Source organism: Rhinoderma darwinii, chromosome 1 (genome assembly GCF_050947455.1).
Source record: "Rhinoderma darwinii isolate aRhiDar2 chromosome 1, aRhiDar2.hap1, whole genome shotgun sequence".
Classification (NCBI taxonomy): domain Eukaryota; kingdom Metazoa; phylum Chordata; class Amphibia; order Anura; family Rhinodermatidae; genus Rhinoderma; species Rhinoderma darwinii.
In genome coordinates, this window is record NC_134687.1 from 521,490,553 (window position 1) to 521,514,075 (window position 23,523).

Here is a 23,523-nt window from a genome sequence, read left to right on the forward strand (position 1 = left end):
GGACTGCTTTATTTGGATTGGGCAAAGGTACCCACAATCAACATCAAACTTGGCAGACTCTCAATACAGTTAGAGTTCTCACATTCAAACCCCATTTTGCGGTTTTTATATGCAATTAAATATGAAAAGTGGAGTATGTTTATAAAAACAGTGGTCCCTTAAGTTACAATATTTCATGTTACAATGGTCGTTTTGGAACAAATTAATATTGGAACTTGGGACCATAACTCTATGGAAAGATAGTAATTGGTTCAGAAATCACCTAAAATACTAAATACGGATATTGAAGAAAACGAAGCAGATAACTAATACAGACAATGCACCTCCTTACATATAAAAGTCAGAAACAGCTGCTGGAAGCTGGGGAATCACTTTCTATGAAGACGCCAGGAGCTTCTTTAGAGTCCGGTGTACAATAAAAATAAAATATAGCCACCCTCACCTGGTGTCAAAGAGAACAGCTCATGCCAGAACAGGTAGGTTTTTAAGGTATGATGGCCCAGAAAACGCAATAAATAATGTAACCTGGGGGACCACTGTACCTTGCATTGCTTATCTTGTATTGATCCTGAGTTACAGCCTGTTCTATAACGTAAACTTCAGAGTTGAAATCTATCATAATTCATGGTTAGGAATCTATTCAGAATTAGTCTCTCTCAGATCTTGATGTTGCTTAATACATAGGGTGAGATAACAGAAGACACTGAAGGGAAATTCCCATTTTGGACATTTACGGCATATCCATAAGATGGAACCTGTACCTACCTCTAGAACAGGGACCCCTGACCCCCTTCCTACCATGTCCCACTGTCTCCAGCCACTGAATTACAAGATGCCCGGGAGAATGGAAACAGCCAAACTTGTGAATGGGAGTTACGGTAACAGCGTAGCACAGCAAGATACGATGTTTGCAGAACTTGGAATCTATACTGTGCTACGTGGTTTCTATAACTCCCATTCACTTCACCGAATAGCTAAGCAAGCTCGGCTGTTTCCGTACCCCTGGCAACCTCGTAACTAAGTGGTCGTGGACCAGTGACAGTAGGTAGGACAGGGGTCAGAGGGACAGGTGAAACCCACATCTGCATTTCCTGTGGATATGCTATAAATGTTCGAGATGGGAATACACCTTTACAGACCATCATGTGAGGTTAGATGTGGCCTGAAAGGTTTCCTGTTGGCTGTTGATGCCTTACTCATTGCAATCTGCACTTTACGGCTCATCAGGTAGATAGAAGCACCTCAAAATGGTCTTTGTATGAATAATAAAAATCGCACTACATTGTAAGTGAATCCAAATGAACCACTGTATGGTAGTGTTATGATGTAAAAAGGATAAAATGTGTGAATCCAATGCAAGAGCCAAAATAGAAAATGGGATTGACAAGACTTGCAGAAGTTCTACTTTAAAACACAAACAGGTTATGTTAGTGTAGCAGGCATTGGAGAAGAGAAAATATATTCTCAATCTATTTCTAACCAAGCATGAAGACAAACTGGGTGCTATTAAAATTAAAAGGAAAATTGACATCAGCCCTCCTGGAAATCAACGATTTGAAACTGAAATTCTAAAACTTACCTTAACATGGAGCTCAGGGTGAGAGTTCATGTAATCAAACAGCTTTTGATAGTTCTGGTATTGCTGATCCCACTCGGAGCTGTCACTATAGCGAAAATCATCACCCAGTGGGACTAAGAGTACTTTAGTGCGGTAGAGACTTGACTTCTTTCTGTACTGATCTAAAAGCATCCAGGCTCTGAAATGAAATCCAGTGCAAACATAGATAAAGACCAGGGAAGATGTCAAACAAAAAAATGCCTGGTTGTAAGAATAGTTCATATCTAAATAAATTAACTTCAGCCATTAAATTAAGATCCCCTGCCTAATATTGTGTAGGTCCCACTGCCGCAAAAACAGCTTTGACCCGTCAAGGCATGGACTCCACAAGACTTCTGAAGGTGACCTGTGGTATCTGGCACCAAGACTTTATGTTCTGTAAGATTGGCGAGCTGGGGGGTTCCATGGTTCAGACTTTCCCAGCACATCCCGCAGATGCTCTATCTATTGAGATGTGGGGAATTTGGAGGCCAAGTCAAAACCGAAAACTCTATCTCGTGTTCCCTAACCCATTCCTGAACAATTTTGGTAGTGTGGCAGGGCATATTAGTCTGCTAAAAGAGACCACTGCCATTAGGGAATACGGTTGCCATGAAGTGGTGTACTTGGTCTGCAACAATGCTTAGGTAGGTGGTATGTGTCAAAGTAACATCCACATGAATGACAGGACCCAAGGTTTCCCAGCAGAACATTGCCCAGAGAATCACACTGACTCCACCGGCTTGCCTTTTTCCTATAGTGCACATCCGGTTTCATCCATTAGGCAAGATGATGTCAAAGAAATAGTCAGATTCATCAGACCGGGCCACCTTCTTCCATTGGTCCATGCTCCAATCCTGACGCTTACATGCCCCACTGTAGGCACAGACGCTTTCTTTCACATCATCTGGACTAACATGTGCAACAGGATGCTCTATGAGAAAAAGGCAAGCCGGCGGCAGCCACAAATATCAATGCACAGTATTTTGAAACATCGCAAGTTTTAGATTTATTTTTTTTAGAAATTTGTGCAGTAGCTCTTCTGTTGGATTGAACCAGATGGGCTAGCCTTTCCTCCGCACATCAATGAGTCTTGGACACCAATGACCTTGTTGCCTGTTCACCAGTTGTCCTTCCTTGGACCCCTTTTGGAACACCCAAGACCTGCCGTTTTGCTGATGATCCGACCAAGTGGTCTAGCCTTATACTTGCCAATTTTTCCTACTTCCAACACATCGACTTCAAGAACTGACTGTTCACTTGCTGCATAACATACCCCACCCCAAGTGCCATTGTAAGAAGATAAGAAGGGTTATTCACCCTCACCGGTCAGTTGTTTAATGTTATGACTGATCAGTGTTATAATTATACATGCAGAATGTGAATGAAATATAGTGATACCTATGTTCTATATTGCCATCGTGAATAGGCTCTGGGGGCACTCTCCAAGGGCAACTGATTCTACCTCCAGGCAGACGCTTAAAATCAAACTGACAGCAGATCTTTGGGTCTGGGCCACACGTATGAGGGATATCATAGCTGTAGAAAGGCATCATATGGCACAATATATCGGTGCTACTTTCCAAATCTGTAATTAAAATACATGAACAAATAATGACAGTGTTACAGTAGCCTCATATGATGAAAATACTTTAAAAAAAAAAAACAAAAAAAAAACATTCTTATGTGACCAACACTCTGCTCAATACTATGTTCTAATGTTAAGGTGCCGAAGGTGAACCCTACACACACACACACACATATTCGAAGCAATCACATAACTGCATATACAGCAATTCTGTAAGATACTGTACTTCTAGAAGGAGGAGTAACATTTATCGGTGAAACGATCCGTTAACTGCACACATCCGGACACTGGTCAGGACTATGAATGGAATGTATCATCAGAAAATGACATAATAATCAAATCAGGCTTTTATTCTAATTATTTCTCATCTTTCCTGTAGGGTAGGTTTACATCAGCGTTCACTTTCCGTCGATGGGTTCATTCAGAGCTTTCCGTTGGAGGAACCCATCAACGGAAAGGCAAACAGAAACCATAGCTTTCTTATGCATTAAATATTAATTTCAATGGTAATGCTTCCGTTAATCTAAGGTTTCAGTTTTTTTGAAGGAATCAATAGCGCAGTCGACTGTGCTATTGATTCAGTCTAAAAAAAACTGGAACCTTACTGAACGGAGACAAAGATGTTCTGCCTACTTATAAAGGGTGACTTTGATATTAGAATATATAAAGGGAATTGCGGTATTGACACAATTCCCTAAAATGTAAAAAAAAAAAAAAAAAAAGTAGGTCTCCTTTAGATGCACCAAAGGTTAACCTACGCCTTGGTCCATCCACAACATTCTATATTCTTACATATTAGAGAGACATGTCGGAAAGTCTGAACATGAGAGCTTCATTGGAGGTAAATGCAAAGCTCAGGGAAACAAAAGTCTTCAAGTTGTGAGCCGAAAAGGTACATTGCATAGCTTAGAAAAATCATGATCGCCAAGCTTTGTCGGATCTCTACTGGTGCAATCTTCAGAAAACAAAAACGTGCACAAAAGTACACAATCCTTCAGTCAGTCAGCATCTTTGTTGTGTTCTATGCCAGCTGGTAGCTACAGGAGCGTGGCTGTCAATCACAGCTGTGCTCCCAATAATGAACCTGTTTATGCATGTCCGAATGCCACAAGGGGTTAACCCTTAAGATGCCAATAGCAACTACGGCACTTAAGGAATTTTTCAGGGGAGGGCGCCCTTTTTGTCTGCTCGTCCGTGCCCCTGCAACGCAATTGCGGGGTGCCAATGGTTACAACGGATGCCGGAGGTCCCCAAGGTCTGCCATACGTAAAAATATGTATTAGGCCCAAGGCAGATTCGCCTTTTTTCAATACTCCAGCTCAAAAAATGGAATTAGTAAATGGGTTTTAAGTGGAATATTTTCAGAAATATTTTGTTACAAAATATTTGTAGAAGCAATTCTATATACACGGAGGGGAAAAGGTTGTAATCCAATGCACACTTTAACATTATTATTATTAGAGAGCACCATTCAGCTGTGTAGAGTAACTACTCGAGGAGATTTAGGCAACCACACAGATTTCACAGAAAAAGCTTCAGCAACGGAAATATTTAGGGACAAAGAACAAGAAAAACAAGGTTGTTGGCACAACATGGTCAGAAAGCCCTGCTTACAGCACATCAAACACTTCACATTCCACAATTTTCTGTGCTGGCTGAAAGTCGATCAGTTATGAACAAACGTGGTCTTCAACATAAATCAATAGAATAGTAAAACTGTATTTAACCGCTTTGTGCCTTTTGGAAATCAGCAGCCTGACTTTCATGTAGACTGTAGGACTATAAATGTCTATAAAGCATTGACTTCACTAGTATTTATATGTGAGCAGTCCAACGTTCACGTTAGATTTATTCTAATTAAGATTTCACAATAATGCATTAGGAGAGGCCTGTATTACTGTGTATCATGCTCTTCGATAAGATCTCATTCCCGATATACACAAGAGTTCACAGACAAAGATTTTATTACAAAAGAAAAACATGAATTTGGTATCAGAATTACATACTATGAGCCTTTATGGCCAGTAGGCAGTGTGTTTGAGAGAGGGGGGGGGGGTAGAAAGCGCCACTCTTGTCCATGGGCCGTGTCTGGTATTGCAGCTCCGCACCATCTATGCAATACCTGAAACCATCAATGTAAGAGAGTGGAACGGTGTCCGGAAAACAAATGCAGACCATTTGTTCTAACCTCAGCTTTTTTAACTTATGACTAGTCCCCTTGAAAGAGAAAAGCTTATTAGCAAGTATAGTGCACCAGAAAAATGGCAATGACAGAATATTACATGTACCAAGTCAAACAGCAACGAGAAACAATAACGAGAGACATCTTTACTTACCCCAATTTTGTCTCCAAAAAAATTCTAATGTCTTCTTTGCTGAAAAATGTTTCTTTATTGAATAGTGAATACGCTGGATAACCATGTTAGACAGCCCCGATCGTTTTAAAAGGTATGCCATGGTTGGAGAATGTCCAAAAGGATCTACGGCCCATCCAGATTTTGGTTTTACACCTGTAAAAATAATTGGCAAATTTTTATAGTGGACAGTATTTTAGGTCATAGGAGGATGTGGTACAAAAGGGACTTTTAACAAACATTTTGTTATGAAGACATTAAAGAGGCTCTGTCACCACATTATAAATGGCCTATATTGTACATAATGTGATCGGCGCTGTAATGTAGATTACAGCAGTGTTTTTTTATTTAGAAAAACTGTCATTTTTGACGGAGTTATGACCTATTTTAGATTTATGCTAATGATTTTCTTAATAGACAACTGGGCGTGTTTTACTTTTGACCAAGTGGGTGTTGTGGAGAAGTGCATGACGCTGACCAATCAGCATCATACACTTCTTCCCATTTATTTACACAGCACATAGTGTTCTTACTAGATCACTATGTGCAGACACATACACACACATTAACGTTACTCAAGTGTCCTGAGAGTTACTAGACATCACTACCAACCGGACGTGAGGTCTATTCACAATCCCGACACTTCGGTAATGTTTGTGTGAGATTTACAGCATAGCAAGCGTAATCTCGTTTTAAATGACAGTTTACAGCGTAATCTCGCAACATTACGCTTGCTGTGCTCAAAAACTCACACCATCGTTACCGAAGTGTCAGGATTCTGAATAGACATCACGTCCCGGCTGGTAGTGATGTCTATTCACTGTCAGGACACTTCAGTAACGTTAATGTGTGAGTGACTGCACATAGTGATCTAGCTAGATCACTATATGCTGTGTAAATAAAGGGGGAGAAGTGTATGACACTGATTGGTCAGCGTCATACACTTCTCTCCACAACGCCCACTTGGTCAAAAAGTAAAACACGCCCAGTTGTCCATTAAGAAAGTCATTAGCATAAAGCTAAAATAGGTCATAACTCCATCAAAAATGATCGTTTTTCTAAATAAAAAAAACACTGCTGTAATCTACATTACAGCGCCAATCACATTATGTACGAGATAGGCCGCTTATAAAGTGGTGACAGAACCTCTATAAAGACAGCAAAAAACGTGGTCCAAAACCCACTCTTAAGGGAGACATTTATGACACATCCACAGGATATGTCATAAATGTCAGATAGTTGTGGGTCCCAGCTCTGGGACCCGCACCTATCTCCAGAACGGGGCCCGCTGTGTGTTGCAGCTGAATGAGGTGTTTTCCGACCATGAAAAATTTTATATGGTCGTGAGTAAACCGCGTAACTCGCTGAGCTACGCTGTTTACATAACTACAATAGTAGTGAATGGCAGTTACAGAAGCAGCGTAGCATGCGAGCTACGCTGTTTCCGTAACTACCATTAAGTTATATGAGACTTACGTAAACCGTGTAGCTCGAGTTACGCTATTTACGTAACTCTCGACCATATAAAATTTTTCATGGTCAGAAAACACCTCCTTAAGCTGCAACACACAGCAGCTGAATGGGTTTTAGGGGGCCCCGTTCTGGTGATGGGTGCGGGTCCCAGAGCTGGGACCCGCACCTATCTGACATTTATGACTTATCCTGCGGACGTGTCATAAATGTCTCTCGTGGGAAAACCCCTTTACATCAAGAGTCCTACAGGTAAGTGGGGGGTGGGGGGGCGTTTCACTGAAATGTACAGGGAGGCATGAAGGGTATTGAAAAACATTTAACACCATGATATTTGTATCAGTATTTGCAAAATACAATGGCATCACGTATGAAAGCGCTAGTACTATGAAATTCCACAGACGTTTTTTTAAGGCAGGTTTATATGTACTGGTCAGATGCATTTCTATATTTTAATAATTTGGGGACTTAACTTGAGGACTTACAAAGCCATATTCATATATGTAGCTCTTAAGACGAGCTGCACACCTAGGAATTAATGGCTATGTACACCTTTAGTTTTATTAATCAAAAATGTGTATCAATGTGATTGGAGCAACGTTCAAAATACTTTTTAATAAAAAAAAATTTTTGAGATACAGCTGCTTTGTATTCTGTATACAGAGCAGCTGTATCTAGCGCTAAGAACTGAATAAGTCAGGTCTGTGGGACTGACGGGTTCAGTGACAGCGGGTCCTAAGTATCATAACTTATATGTGATCGATTACAGGTGGATCCTGCATGTCTGGATTCAGGTCTCCGTGCACGATAGAAAGAAGCTGCATCTCAAAAAGTACAAATTATTTTTAATAAAAAGTATTTTGAAAGTTGTACCAATCACACAGACCTTTTATTAAAAAAAACAAAAGAACGATTTTAAAAGGTGTACATAGCCTTCCAAAGAGTGGTCTATTCTTAAAGTAGTACAGACTGCTTTCTGAGACACAAAACACAGAAAATGCCATCCACACAAGCACAACGGCATCCCCAAATAGGTCCCAGAGATCTCTTCACGTAATAGAATTTGTAAGCGCCAACTAAAAGTGGGTTTCTCCTTTAAATACTAAAGTATGATTGCATCTTCCTGAATAGCAACATATTTTCATCAACATACCACAATCCTAAGGTCTCAAGCCCAATGACATACAGTCACACTGGAATGCTTTTATACAGGTGCCCAAGGAGGACAAAAAAAAAGCTGAACACCACATATACTTATAGCAGAAAATGTTTGTTTTTTCTAAGCATCAGGTAATTACGTTGGAGTTCTTTAATCTGTTGTTCTGGGTATTCAAACAAATTCTATTTAGAATAAAATAAAAGCAAAACAAAGCTCCATCACCAACAGCTAGACTGCCTGTTGATGGTTTCCAGGTAGAAAAAGCACAGAGTAAAACTAAAATAAACAAGCGCTGAAAAATAAAAGTGAAAACAAGCAAAACAGAAAAAATTTAACTAGTTGATTATACATACAGTATCAATCAAAAGCTTTGTTCTATTACTCTGAACACCACGAGACACCAGTCTAAGTGCTGGAATACTACTCCAATGTGGGTGAAAATGACAGCATGCAGTCACTAATGTTTCCCAACTGTATAATATACTGTACACATCTAAAAATTGTTTAGCTACGTTACAACACAAATGGCAGCCCCTTCTGTATTATGCAGAAACTATACAATACCGGACATTTTTTTTTAACCCTTTCAGGTCATTTAAATAGCAATCCAATAATCATTTTACCAAGGTTTTTCTCCAGCCATTGGTGTCCTTCTATTAACTGGTCGATTAAAGAAAAATAGTGGGGGGAAGCTTCATCAGCCATAACCCATCCTCCCGTAACAATCTCAAACTGCTTCTCCTCAATTAACCTGTTAATTAGATAAAGAAACTGCATTAACATTAGATGTAGCATGAAAAAAAGTAAAACCTTTAAGTAATAATTTTTTTTAAACTTCATTGTTGCATTTCCATCTACTATAATTCCAAGCCAACCAATCCCTACAATACTGATAAATTTTACATGTTGGTTACCATTGCTAATCTTTACTCCTCACACAAAAAAAAAAAGTAAAACTATATATAAACTTTTTTTTTATTTTTTATAAGAATGTCCTATTGACTTTTGTACAGGTGCCCACTTAGGAGGGGGTTCCAAGAACAGGAGCCCGCACTCTCAGGGGCCCGGGATGCCCATCACACAATGCCGCGACCACTTACTGTGGTGGGGCTGTGGTAAGCCACAGGATATTTCATGCCTGTGGCCTACTAGAGATGAGAAGGATGTCAGCCTGAAGTATTGTCACAGGCGGCGAAATGACAATACTACGTCGATGCGCCGTACAGCAAGCAGAATATCCAGCAGCTGGTCGTGGGAACGGGATTAGGCGAGTTTATTTTATTTTCATTGGCACAAAGGGGGCACTATTAATGGAAGAACAGACTTGACCACTATAGGGGGGGTCGACTTATCACTAGATTGGGGGCCTATCTAATATATGGGGGCACCATGGGGACATTACTACTGAGTGGAGGTACTATTACAGTGCGGAGCCTTTATTAAGGCGCCATTATTACCATCTGGGGCATGGGTGGGTAGTTACCATGGATGGGTAGTTTGTGATGAGAATTCAAAATAGGGAGAGAGCGTTCTGGAAAATAGGGATATCTAAGATGTCTGAAACCACCACCGATCATGAGAACGGGTTCCCGAAAACCCCGTTTCTCTCCTCTGCTCAACCGCAGTGATAAGGACATTGATTGGAAAGGTGGTCGAGCATGCACTGCCACTCAATTCAAAGTCTATGGGAATGACGGAAAAAGCGGAGTACATCGCTTAACTGTTTCCGTCATTCTCATAGACTGTGAATGGAAAAGCAAGCGCATTGCTCGACCACTTATCCATTCAAGCGCCTCCTCACTGCGGGGTTGCAGTGAGGAGCATCTGGGGGTTCGGGACCCCCATTCTCGCGATCGATCCGGGTTCCAACTGTGGGATCCCCAGCGATCAGAAGATTATCACCTATCCTCTTGTATAGGTGATGATTTATGATTTTTGGAATACCCCTTTAAAAAGGGTTTTCTGAGACCTCAAATTTTTTTTTACCAATAGTCTGACGCTTTGTTTACGCATAAACTCCCAAAATACCTAGTGTTCGTTTTCCTTTTATTTCCATGATGTAAACGTTGTCTGTTTACATGCCTCCCTTTCTTCTGACAGTTTCCAGTCCGCTGCTAGGGGAGAAAAAAAATTACACGCAGGCGATGTGATAGCGCAGGAGTGAGCATGCGTAGTAAACACTGCTAGTGTAGAAACTACGCATGCTCAGAGACGCCGGAGGAATAGGATCCTGTCTATCCCTTCCCTCAGTGTACAGAGATGTCACCGTACATTGAGCTGGCTGGAAAAAGGAAATGTACGGGGCAGCGCCGGAAGTAACGTTTTCAAAACTGGAGACTCATCACGTGACCGGTGCTGGAATCAGGTTAGAAAAGAAAATCCAAAACTTAAGTATATTATAAATTTGATTATTTTTAGAAGTGTGGTGAAATAGAAAGTAGTTTATAGGTTCAGGAAAACCCCTTTAACTTTCTCCATCCTAAACAATATAATGATAATGATATACTGTAATTATATATTAAGTGTTCTAAATCATTCCTTTTAGATGGCCCTGTATTGTCCGTGAAAATGAGCGCCGAGCTACGATACAATACATCGATCTGCGCTCGTTTGCTTCAGTCACGAGGAACAACGATAGGTATCTAAAAGATCTGATCAGCCGACGAATGAGCGTTTGATCGGGATCGGCAATGATCGAAAACAAGTGTTCATATAAAAACTTGTTTGCCGGATTATTGGACCGTGTAAAAGGCACTTCATGTAGATCATCTTGAGGAAGAGACTAGATAATCCATTTAAACAACGTCGCCTCAATCAAGCATTAATTTTTTATCTACAAAGTCTTGTTTGAGCCTTCTAAAATGCTGCGCTACAAAGATATTTGTTCGTATACAAATTTAATGGACCTGATAAAAATGTTGGAGGAAGAGTAAATCCTCTCACCACAGTTTAATTTAATTAAATCCCATAGGCATTGCTAACATAGTTTATTTTTACACAAATAAGTGCTTACCATAGGTTTGAAAATAATTAACTTAAAATAAATATTTGAGGTTTTCTTGGGTCATCCACGGTTACTAACCATTAACTTGTTTGGCAGAGAGAATTTTTTTTCTCTATTTCTCTGTCTACTATGTGCAATTAGAAAGGCAGAGAATCTGGGACAGTCACTGAGATGACTAAATAGCCCGGCAATTATCTTGTCAAACGTTTCCAGCAGAAATTTGTTATCAAAATTACAGGGTCAGCTACGTAACACTGCGAAATACAGTATAAGCAGAATCACTACTGAATTAACAAAATAACAACGTAATGGCATTATTGACTTCTGACAAGTCTTGACAGTTTGTGCTAATTTCACAAATCACATTTTACTAAATTACTTAAAACTGAATTCGTGTGTGACAAATCCTGTTGTTCAGGGCATTTTATTAATAAAAATAGAAAATATACGCCAATCTTTCAATTTTCTAGCTTTGTTCAGAACAGCCTTGGTGACAAAAAAACCACACAATGTGCTTGTACCTTTACTTTTCTTGCCATGTCCACGTTTAACCCCTTAAGGAGGCAGCCTAGTTTGGGCATTTTGAGCCCATTTTTTAAATCTGACATGTGTCAATTTATGTGGTAATAACTCTGGAACGCTGGTCGATATATGGTCGATATATTTAGTGTTTATTTGTGAAAAATAGCAAAGTTTAGAGGAAATTTTAGAAAAGTTAGCATTTTTCGGAATTTAAAATTTAAATGTATCTGCTTGTAATACAGATAGTAATACCACACAAAATAGTTACGAATTAACATTTCACATATGTGTACTATACGTTGGAATCATTTTTTGAACAATCTTAATTTTTTTAGGACGTTACAAGGCTTAGAACTTTAGCAGCACTTTGTCATATTTTGAAGAAAATTTCAAAAGCCTTTTTTTTTTTTTAGGTACCAGTTCTGAAGTGGCTTTGAGGGGCCTATATATTAGAAACCCCTAGAAAAAAAATCACCCCATTTTAAAAACTAGACCACTCAAAGTATTCAAAACAGTATTTAGAAAGTTTCTTAACCCTTTAGACGTTTCACAGGAATTTAAATCAAAAGTAGAGGTGAAATTTACAAAATAATATTTTTTTGCAGAAAATCCTTTTTATTCCATTTTTTTTTCTGTAAAATAGAAGGTTTTAACAGAGATACACAACTCAATATTTATTGCCCAGGTTCTTACGTTTTTGGAAATATCTCACATGTGGCCCTAGTGTGGTAATGGACTGAAACACCGGCCTCAGAAGTAAAGGAGCACCTAGTGAATTTTGGAGCCCTCTTTTTGTTAGAATATATTTTAGGCACCATGTCCGGTTTGAAGAGGTCTTGTGGTGTCAAAACAGTGGAAATCCCCCAAAAGTGACCCATTTGGCAAACTACACCCCTCAAGCAATTTATGGAGGGGTATAGTGAGCATTTACACCCCACCAGTTTTTTGCTGCATTTTGTGGAATTTGGCAGTGAAATTGGAAGACACATTTTTCTGATAAAACCTGCAAAAATTAAATTTTTACAAGGAATAAAAGGAAAAAAAGCACACCAACATTTGAAAAGCAAATTTTCCCGATTACGGCAATACCCCATATGTGGTCATAAACTGCTGGTTGGACAAATGGCAGGGCTCAGAATGGCAGGAGCTCCTATTTGGCATGTAGGTTTTCTTGGATTGGTTTCTCACCGCCATGTCACATTTGCAGAGCCTCTGAGGTACCAGTACAGGGGAACCTCCTTAAAAGTGACCCCATTTTGTAATCTAGACTCCTTGAGGAATTCATTGTAGTTTTCATGGGGTGCATGCGACTTTTTGATCAGTTTTTATTCGATTTTTTGGTGTGGTCACTAAGAAACAGAAATTCTACTACTGTTTTTTTACGCTTTTTTTTTTTTACAGCGTTCACCATGCGCGATAAATGACATTCACTTTATTCTGTGGGGCGATACGATTATGGTGATACCATATGTATATAGTTTTTTTATGTTTATGGGTGTTTGCACAATAAAAGAGCCATAACTTTTTTTTCCACCAAGAAAGCCATGTGAGGGCTTGTTTTTTGCGTAATGAACTGTAGTTTTGATCAGTACTATTTTTGAGCACATGCGACTTTTTGATCTCTTGATTTCATTTTTTGGGAGGTGAAGGGACCAAAAAAAATTTGGGATTTTTGTAGGGTTATTATTTACTTTTACGAAGTTCACCACGCAGGATAAATAACCAAATACTTTTATTGGTCAGGCAGTTACGGACGTGGCGATACCAATTATGTATAGTTTATTTATTTATTTTAATAAATGATAATAAAGGACTGATAATGGAAAAAGGGAGATTTTTACTTTTATTTATTTTTTTTAAACTTTTTATTTTTATTTTTTATCCCACTAAGGGCTTTGACGGCAGGAGGCCCTTATCGCTATTCTAATACACTGCACTACATGCGTAGTGTAGTGTATTAGAGCGGTCAGCTACTCGCTGACAGCAAGCATAGTGGGTCCTGCCTTTTTCAGGACCTACTAGGCTTCCGTAGATGGAATAGCCGGTAGCCATTCTTAGGTCTCCAGTTGCCATAGCAACCATCGGCGCCCACGATTAACTCGCAGTACGTCAATGGTGTTTTGACCCCTTAGAAGCCGCAATCGCTATAGAATGCGGCTTCTAAGTGGTTAATCGGCGGGGACCACCTCAATCGATCCCTGGGGAAGGAGCTGTGACAACCGCTGTACGAGACAGCAGTTGTCACAGCTCATAAATGTGACGGGGGGGGAGGGGGGGTGGAATGGCGGTTATTCCCAGGACATACTATTAGGTCACTGTGCGCGAACAATGCCATTTTGAGTGGTCATCTCAGAGGTTTTACTGTAATGACTGTAATAATAAATAGGCTAATACAGCAAAGAACAGAAAAAAATAATGAATCTTCACATGTTTTTAATTAATATGGATCTAACAGTCATAAATAATGTCTTATCCCATATATCAAATATACATTTAGGCCCTGCGACAAGATTGCTACAGAGCTTGTAACACAGCCACTTGACACTTTATTTGCATTTAATCTATTAGGAGTCAATTAATCATGTTAGTTTGAGCCATTTTAAAGATCTAATTCCCCTCGGACCTTTTATAATCCCACAAAAATGTGCAGAAACTGTATGCGTCCGTAAACCAATCTCTATACGTTACCTTTTTTTATACTGCAGCTCTCCTGCAGGCTCTTTTGTATTACAATGTATTGCGCCTTCCAGTGTTTCACAGACTGGCAGCTTTTTAGGTTCTCTCTCAGGCAGGGCCTAATAGGCTCTCGTACATGGCAAACCTGAGGGCCACTTCGGTGCCCCAGTCAGCATTGTGATCTCTCATCCCGGCCACTGCAGCAGGGTGTCTTCGATCCCGACCATCGCAGCATTGTGAATGCTACAGCGGATACTCGCTGCAGATGGCAGAGCTCCACAGCCCGCCGCCATCCCCGCACCGTAATAGTATGGCGTAATGCGGGAACTCCCCACTTTCAGCGCTGTATGGCAAGAAGGGGTTAAAGCTACATATAATCTACCTAGAAAGCATGCAAATAATTGCTCGACTGATAGTGCTAAGTAACACACAGCACATCTTATAGACCATTCGTTTTTTGTGAAGGATAGAAAATGTGCCCTTATTGTGCCGTGTATGAACTTCTTGTACAACCACAATGGCAAGTACAAATACCACCTACAGGGATCATTCAAAAGTCATCAAAATGCTAGGCCAAATCAGATTTTTACACTGTAGGTCAAGCATCGAATATAGTTTCAGCACCTGCTAGCTGCACACATTTCTGTGCGAATTAATTTTCTAACATATGCATAGGGGAGCTGTGTTTATCAGACTTTATCAATAATTATGGCTGCAAGCACCCACCACTAGGGGGAGCCAACTGCATAAAGATTTATACAGATATTATTAAGCTCAAAGGGAGATGTAAAAATTTGTATGCAGTAAGTTCTCCCTAGACTGTGGGTAGGCATTATGACATCACGACAAGAAGTCAACTGCCAGGCCCTCCCACCACAGAACCCATAACAGTCACATGCCCTGTCTCTATGCTAGGTCGCATTCAGGGAGATAGATTGAATTATACATATGGCAAAAAAAATGTCTTATCTAAGGAAACTAATTTTATTCAGGAAGTTGTGTGTAATGGAGAATGGGGTTTTATTACACTTACTTCTTAACAGCGTCTCTCTTTTGGTTATCAATTCCATCCCACCATTTGGAGAAGTAGGAGATCTCCGACCACATGAATTTCCTTTCCTTGCCTTCTTGCAGTTTTACCACCATGTTATTAAGAATGTGCTGTGTCTGGTCTCTGAAATAGTCATCAAAGGTTTTCAGCCAACCTAGAAGATGGATTTGAACAATCAGAAACTTGAAGGTTAAAAGTTTTAACAGAAGAATATCGCCTCTGTTCCACAGCATAGTCCTATACTACTCTCACACGTAAATGATGGATAGCAGATTAAAGGAGTTAAAAGCTGAAAATATGGAGAGGGAGGACGGAGGTATCTTAACAGACAGAAAAATGGTAAGGTAGATCAAAAAACAAACAAACAATGGAATAATGCAAAGTAAGAAAAATACTGCTTCATTCACATCTGCGTTCGGCCAATGACTGGTAAGCAAACTCGTTCCCGATCATTGCCCTGTGTGACCAGGGCAACGATCAACTGATGAACAAGCAAACACACATTCATCGGTTGATCGGATCGTTTATGCAGCACTAAATATTATAGTTCGCAGCACATGTCCCTGTATAAACAAGGAGATGTGTTGCAGACATGATGGAAATGTATAGGGACGAGCGTAATAAATCGCTGGTCAGCATACACTACTGATCATTGCTCCTTGTGAAAGCTGTTTCGTTGATCGGCGCTCATTTTTACAGCCCATATTGGCCAGTGTGACCTTTAGTGCAGTTCCTTTAATCTCTTAACGAGGAAGGACCGATATATCCGTCCTGTGCAGGTGCTAGTTCCCACAACAGGACAGATATATCTGTCCTCTGATCGCGTGGGTACTGCCAGTGTACCCACGCGATCAGCGGCAGGAGCAAGGCTCTTATACACAGCCTGGCTCCTGCCGGAATCGAGGAGTGCTCAGATTCCGTCAGTTTAACCCATTAGATGCCGATGTCAATAGCGACAGCATAGGCATGGCCTTATTGATTGCCTGTCAGTTTTACACTGACAGGCAATAATGCTTTGGTATACTAAGTGTACCAAAGCATTGTATGGGTATGTGCACACGCTAGCTGGCTTTTACGTTTGAAATTACAGACGGTTTTCAGGAGAAAACAGCTGCGTCGTTTCAGACGTAAAAGCTCCTCCTCGCATTATGCGAGGCGTCTTTGACGGCCGAACATTTGAGCTGTTCTTCATTGAATTCAATGAAGAACGGCTCAAATTAAGTTTCAAAGTGTCCTGCACTTCTTTGACGAGGCAGTCATTTTACGCGTCGTCGTTTGACAGCGGTCAAACGACGACACGTAAATTACTGGTCGTCGGCACAGTACGTCGGCAAACCCATTCAAATGAATGGGCAGATGTTTGCCGACGTATTGTAGCCGTATTTTCAGGCGTAAATCGAGGCATAATACGCCTCGTTTACGCCTGAAAATAGGTCGTGTGAACCCAGCCTTAAAGCGATCAGCAGATCGCATAGTGAAGTCCCCTGGTGGGACTAAAAAAAACAAAATGTAAAAGCATTTAAATAAAGCTTATGAAAATATATATATATTACAGTCAAAATAAAATAAAACCTTTTTTTTCCCAAAAAAGTGATTTTATTTAGTTAAAGGGTCAAAACAAAACACATACACACATATGGTATCCCCGCCAGATGAACGGAATCCCCCAAAAAAAAGCTAAATTTTTTTCTCCTATTCACCCCATAAAATATAAAATAAAAGTTAAGCAATAAGTCCCATGTACCCCAAAATAGTACTAATGAAAACTACACCTTGGCCCGCAAAAATCAAGGCCCGTAATTTTTTTCTAAAGTGTTTTTTTTCCGCGCAAATGTAGGAAAACATAAAACCTTTACATATCTGGTATCCCCGTAATCGTGACAAGCCATAGAATAAAGTTAACATGTTATTTACGCTGCATAGTAAATGGTGTAAATTTATAACGTGAAAATCAATGCTGGAATAGCTGCTTATTTTTCTCCTAAAATAAACAGTTAATAAAAGTTAAATCGATATATTATGTGCATCCAAAAATGGTGCAATTACAAAATACAACTCGTCCCGCAAAAAACAAGCCCTTATACGGCTATGTCGACGGAATAAAAAAAAAAAAGCTATGACTGTTGGAATGCGACCGTGAAAAAACAAAAAATAATCCTTGGTCATTAACGCGCAAAATGGCCTGGTCATTAAGGGGTTAAAGAGTCCCTCCCCACAAAAAATGAAAGCGCAACTCTTGTCGATGGTTTGCGTTTGGTATTGCATCTCCATCTCGTTTAAGTGATTGTGACAGATTCAAAACCAGTCAAAGCATATGGACAAGAGTATATATATATATATATATATATATATATATATATATATATATATATATACACACACACACACACACACATATATATATACACGTGTGTGTGTGTGTGTGTGTGTGTGTGTGTGTGTGTATACACAATACCATTCAGTTCATTATGAGAACGTACATCTATAAAAAGTTGCCTAAATACCAAAAATACGGTGCAACCACAATTATCATACGCGGCAAAAATAATACACTGAAAATATGACCATACAATGCTCGAATAATAATATACACTTACCAACTAATAGATTCCTGTGTCATTTAATAACTGTGCTACACAATTATTAATAAGATTATGGGTGGTCACAAATGCCCGTTTAGCAGGGATGGCTGATGCCACTGCACAGGTTGCACAACGCATGTCCTTGGAGCACGGTCATAAAGGGCAGTCAAAGCAGGGGAGAGTTGGCCACACGTGCGGTATTCTCAGTTACAGTGGATTTACTGAAACAGCTCAGCATTTGATCCACTGGAGAATATGGGTAAAGTTACAGGTCTAAAAAGATATTACAATTAAAACATTCACATTTTTTATTGTGATACATTCCATCATGCTAACACTTCCATAGATCTGAGAATTGTACGCAATGGGCACGTGATGCAGCCAAACTCTGAAATGTCTTTGTCTGGAACATGCATATAATCATTTAAACGACCGGTAAAGACCCCATAAAGTGCCAATGAAATGGTATAATTTGCAGTCTTGTCCTATGTTCAAAAAACGTCTTTTTGAACAACTCTAATTTGTGTTTTCTGTTATTTCCGTTCCCTCTTGAGTTTCTTAAGAAACTCCCTACCGCTTCTCAGTTTCTTTGAGACCAACTCTGCTAGAAACAGAAACTGACAGTTTTTCATGGTTTCATCAAGTTTCTCTTTTGTATGGGTTACGGATATGACTAAGCTTTGCAGCAGTATGTAACCAACTAGAGAAATTGCTCTACTGGAACGAAATACACAGGGTTTTGTGGCTCTAAAATGTGGTCTGCACATAATATTTTCAACCACAGGGTATACATTGTACTTTAGGAGAACCTAAACTCTACACAAAATGTAAATCACCACCACAATATCGTATTCGTTTATGTCTTTTCAGACCTCCAAAAAGGTGTCCTTTTCCAAGATGTTAGCAGCAGATCCTAAATTTTCAAGTGACTTTTCAGAATAAATAGTCACGTGAGTACATGAGGAATTACACGATTTCTGGCCATTATATGACTTTTAGTCTGAATTTTTTTTTGCACATTTTCCCTCTGCAGTTTATAGATCTAATTCCGAGTTCATCTAAGCTAGTCAATGGAGCCTAAGGGTATGTTCATTAGCCCCGTGTTATCCCCTGAGGACGTTACTTCTGTAACGAAATATGTCGGGGGGGCTATCGCCATCTTAATAATCACTGACGGCTTAGTCACTTTCTCTAATTGTGTGGGACTGATCCTACGAACGGCAGTCTGCAGCTGCCGAATCAGTCTCACTCATTGCGTCCAGCGATATGCTGGGTGCGTGCACATTGATCTTTATGATACACATGAGCCGTCTTTTGATACAATTTTAACTTTGTGTTGCTGTCTGTCTGTTTGATCCATTAATAAAAGTTATATTTTAACTGCTACCATTGACACCATTTCTATGGTGGCTGGGAAATTGGGACCTCTGTGCCTCGGCACATTTTTTTCTCATAAGGGTATGTTCACACACAGCATATAAACTGCAGACAATAGGGTAAACGTAAACTTTTTTTTTTCTTTCAACCACTGTTTTTCGCAGTGCAGACCTAGAGATATGAGAGCAGGATTCTCCTATCGATCACCTATATAAAGCTGCAAAAACATAGGGGACATTATACAGCAGTAATGAGCAGTGTAGCTCAGAATCCAGCACTGGAGTGACATAACGCTTACCAGAAGTATGTGTCTCCTTTTTGCTACTGCTACACCCTCCACTCCCCATAGACTTCTATGGGCAGGTTGTAAAGAGACACCACCACTTCCTGAAGTCCGCCTCCCCTGCTCTGTAACTAGAGTTGGATTTTGCTTGACAACAGGGGGACAGTGGGTGGAGAGCAGAATACAGAGAGGGAGACACCTAGTGGCAGTAACTTCACATAGAATTTGCATGGATAAAACTACATTTTAAGTATATGACAAAGTTGATTAATACAATGTATTCTGAAAGTTTTCAGACCCTTTAATTTTTCACATTTTGTGATGTTGAGGCCTCGTACTGAAATAAAAAAAAAAGTTTCCCCCCCATCATTCTGCATGCAATACCCCATAATGACAAAGTGAAAACAGATTAGCAAAAATTACTAACAATTTATTGAAAAAGAAAATCTAAAATATTGCATTGACATACGTATTCAGACCCTTTACTCAGTACTTCGTTGAGGCACCTTTGACAGCGATAACGGCCTCCAGTCTTCTTGGGTATAATGCCACAAGGTTTGAACTCCTGGATTTGGGGATTTTCCGCCATTCTTCTTTGCAGATCCTCTCAAGCTCTGTCAGGTTGGATGGTGACTGGAGTGACGGGAAGATGGCTGTCAACTGACGGAGTTGTTTGGGTTCCAGTCAGGGCTCTGGCTCGGCCACTCAAGGACATTCACAGAGTTGTCCCTAAGCCGCTCCTGTGTTGTCCTGACTGTGTGCTTAGGGTCATTGTCTTGTTGGAAGGTGAAACTTCGGCCCAGTCGGAGGTCCAGAGCACTCTGGATCAGGTTTTCATTAAGAATATCTCTGTACTTTGCTCCAATCATCTTTCCCTCAACCCTGACCAGTTTCCCTGTCCCAGCTGCTGAAAAAAAAGCAAAACACAGCATCAGGATGCTGCCACCACCATGCTTCACTGTAGGGATTGTATTGTGCAGGTGATGAGCAGTGCCTGGTTTCCTCCAGACATGAAGCTTAAAATTGAGGCCAAAAAGCTCAATCATGGTTTTATCAGACCACAGAATCTGGTTTCTCAGAGAGAGTATTTTAGGTGCTTTTTGCAAGCTCCAGGTGGGCTTTCATGTGTCTTTTACGGAGGAGAGGCTTCTTTCTGGCCACTCTACCAATCTGGGCTTTATGGCAGAGTGCTGCAGTGATGATTCTCCCATCTGCACACAGGATCTTTGGAGCTCAGCCAGAGTGACCATTGGGTTGTCACCTATCTTACCAAGGCCCTTCTCCCCCGATTACTTAGTTTGGTGGGGCAGCCAGCTCTATGAAGAGTCCTGGTTGTTCAAAAAGTCTTCCATTTAAGAATTATGGAGGCCGCTGTGCACTTGGGAACTTTCAGTGAAGCAGAAATGTATTTGTACCCTTCTCCAGATCTGTGCCTCCACACAATCCTGTCTCTGAGCTCTACAGTCAGTTCTTTCTTCCTCATGGCTTGGTTTTTGCTCTGATATGCATTGTCAGCTGTGATCGCTTATATAGACAGGGGTGTGTCTTTCCAAATCATGTCCAATCAAATGAATTTACCACAGGTGGACTACAATCAAGGTGTAGAAACATTTCAAAGATGATCTAGAGGGGTGGGAGGTCCCCAGAGCTAAATGTCAAGTGTCATAGCAAAAGGGTCTAAATACTTATGTCCATGCGAAATGTGAGTTTTTCATTCTTAATAAAATTAGCAAAAATTTCTAAAAATCTGTTTTCACTTTGTCATTATGGGGTATTGAGTGCAGAAAGATGGGGAAAAACTTGAATTTATTTTATTTTGGCACACGGCCTTAACATTACAAAATGTGAAACCAGCACATCCCACAGATGCTGAACCGAATTGACATCTGGGGAATGTGCTTTGATTTCAAAGGGGCCGTTCACACATACGTGAGTTTTCACGCAGCGAGAGTCCGCTGCGTGAAACTTACTGCATGTCCTATATTGGTGCGTTATCACGTACCTACACGCTCATTGAAGCCAATGGGTGCGTGAAAACCACGCAACTGCACACGCATGCGTGTGCGGTGCGTTATTAGCGCATCAATTCAGTTGAAAATTATTAAAAAAAAAAAAAAAAGTGCTTTGCGAGTGTGTGAATAACGCATGCCCCTTGCAAACCACACGGATGCATACGCAACACACACGGACCCGATTCACACGCGTGAATCGGATACGCTCGTGTGAATGAGGCCTAACATGTCAGCGGTTTTAACCCATTGGAAACGCAGCCAATGTTAGTTTCATTTTTTCCTCCCTGCTTTCCAAAACCCAGAACTTTTTTATTTATCCGTCGACATAGCTGTATGGGTTTGTTTTGTGAAGAACAAGTTGTAGTTTTTAATGGCAACATTTACTGTATTATATAATGTACTGGAGAACTGGGAAAAAAATAAAATAAATCTTTGTTGGGTGGAATACGGAAAAAAAACAGCAATTCTTCCATAGTTATTGGAGTTTAGTTTTTACAGCGTTCATGCTAACTTTATGCTGCGGTCCATACGGCAATACAAAATTTCTAGATTTTTTTTTATGCGTTACCAGTTTTGCAAAAAAAGACTAAGGGTATATTCACACGGCCTATTTTCAGACGTAATTCAGGCGTTTTACGCCTCGAATTACGCCTGAAAAGACGGCTCCATTACGTCTGCAAACATCTGCCCATTGCTTGCAATGGGTTTTACGATGTTCTGTTCAGACGAGGTGAAATTTTATGCGTCGCCGTCAAAAGACGGCGTGTAAAAACACGCCCGCGTCAAAGAAGTGCAGGACACTTCTTGGGACGTTTTTGGAGCAGTTTTTCATTGACTCCATTGAAAAACGTCTCCAATTACGTCCGTAATGGACGTCGCGAAAAATGCGAGTACTTGAAAAAACATCTGAAATTCAGCAGCTGTTTTCGTCTGAAAACAGCTCCGTAATTTCAGACGTATTTTTGCGTTTGCGTGTGAACATACCCTAATTGTTAAAAAAAATATGGTGTGTTGCCACATTCTTAGGGTATGTTCACACGACAGCGCAAAATAAGTCTGAAATTACGGAGCTGTTTTCAGGAGAGTAAAACGCCTCCATTACGTCTGAAAAGTGGTCGCGTGCACATACCCTTAGACCTAGAACTTATGTTTTCATCGATTGAGCAGTGTGAGGGCTTGTTTTTTGTGGGGTGATCAGTAGTAGTTTTTACTGGTACCATTTTGGGGCACGTGACTTATAAAAAAAAACAAAACACATAGTTGAGCCAAAGTGACAAAAAAGCAGCAATTATGTCTTTTTTTTTTTTTTACAGTGTATACCATGCGGGTTAAATAATGTTATATTAGAATCGTTTAAACTTTTCGGACGAGGTAATACCAATTCTTAACTTTTTTTTTTACGTTACTTTACGGGAAATGTTTTTTTTCTTTTAACTTAACATTTTTAAAATACTTATGTATTGCGCTACTTATAGGAGCACAGAGATGGCAGTCCTGGGGGCCTTCAGGCTGATATGACATTCAGTCTTTCTAATGACTTGGATGCAAAGGTCGCTATTGTATGGTTACAGTGAATTGCCGGCTGTATTTTACAGCAGACACCCACTGAGTATGTAGCTCATTACGGACGGTATGAATATTGCTCATGGTGATCTTAGGCTTGTTTGCCGCTGCTTGACCATCGACCTTTTTACGAAGGTCACGACGCACAGTTCTTGTGCTGATGTCATTTGCACTTTGAAACTCTATAGTGAGTAATGCCTATCAAAGACAAGCCTATTCAAAGTCTATGAGACTGATGGAGATAGCCAAGAACAGCCCTCGGCTATCGGCCGGTCCCACAGACTT

General features: G+C 40.2%; 1 protein-coding gene across 1 annotated transcript in view; it reads right to left on the reverse strand.

The window, feature by feature from the left end:
* Positions 1-23,523, reverse strand: part of MAN2A1 (mannosidase alpha class 2A member 1) — a 153,574-nt gene that overhangs the window by 40,572 nt on the left and 89,479 nt on the right. The window contains exons 4-8 of the mRNA XM_075836752.1: positions 15,404-15,575; positions 8,792-8,919; positions 5,522-5,695; positions 2,999-3,185; positions 1,580-1,757 (exon numbers count right to left, since the gene is read on the reverse strand). Of these exons, the coding sequence (XP_075692867.1) occupies positions 1,580-1,757; positions 2,999-3,185; positions 5,522-5,695; positions 8,792-8,919; positions 15,404-15,575 (839 nt within the window). The remainder of the gene's footprint in view (positions 1-1,579; positions 1,758-2,998; positions 3,186-5,521; positions 5,696-8,791; positions 8,920-15,403; positions 15,576-23,523) is intronic.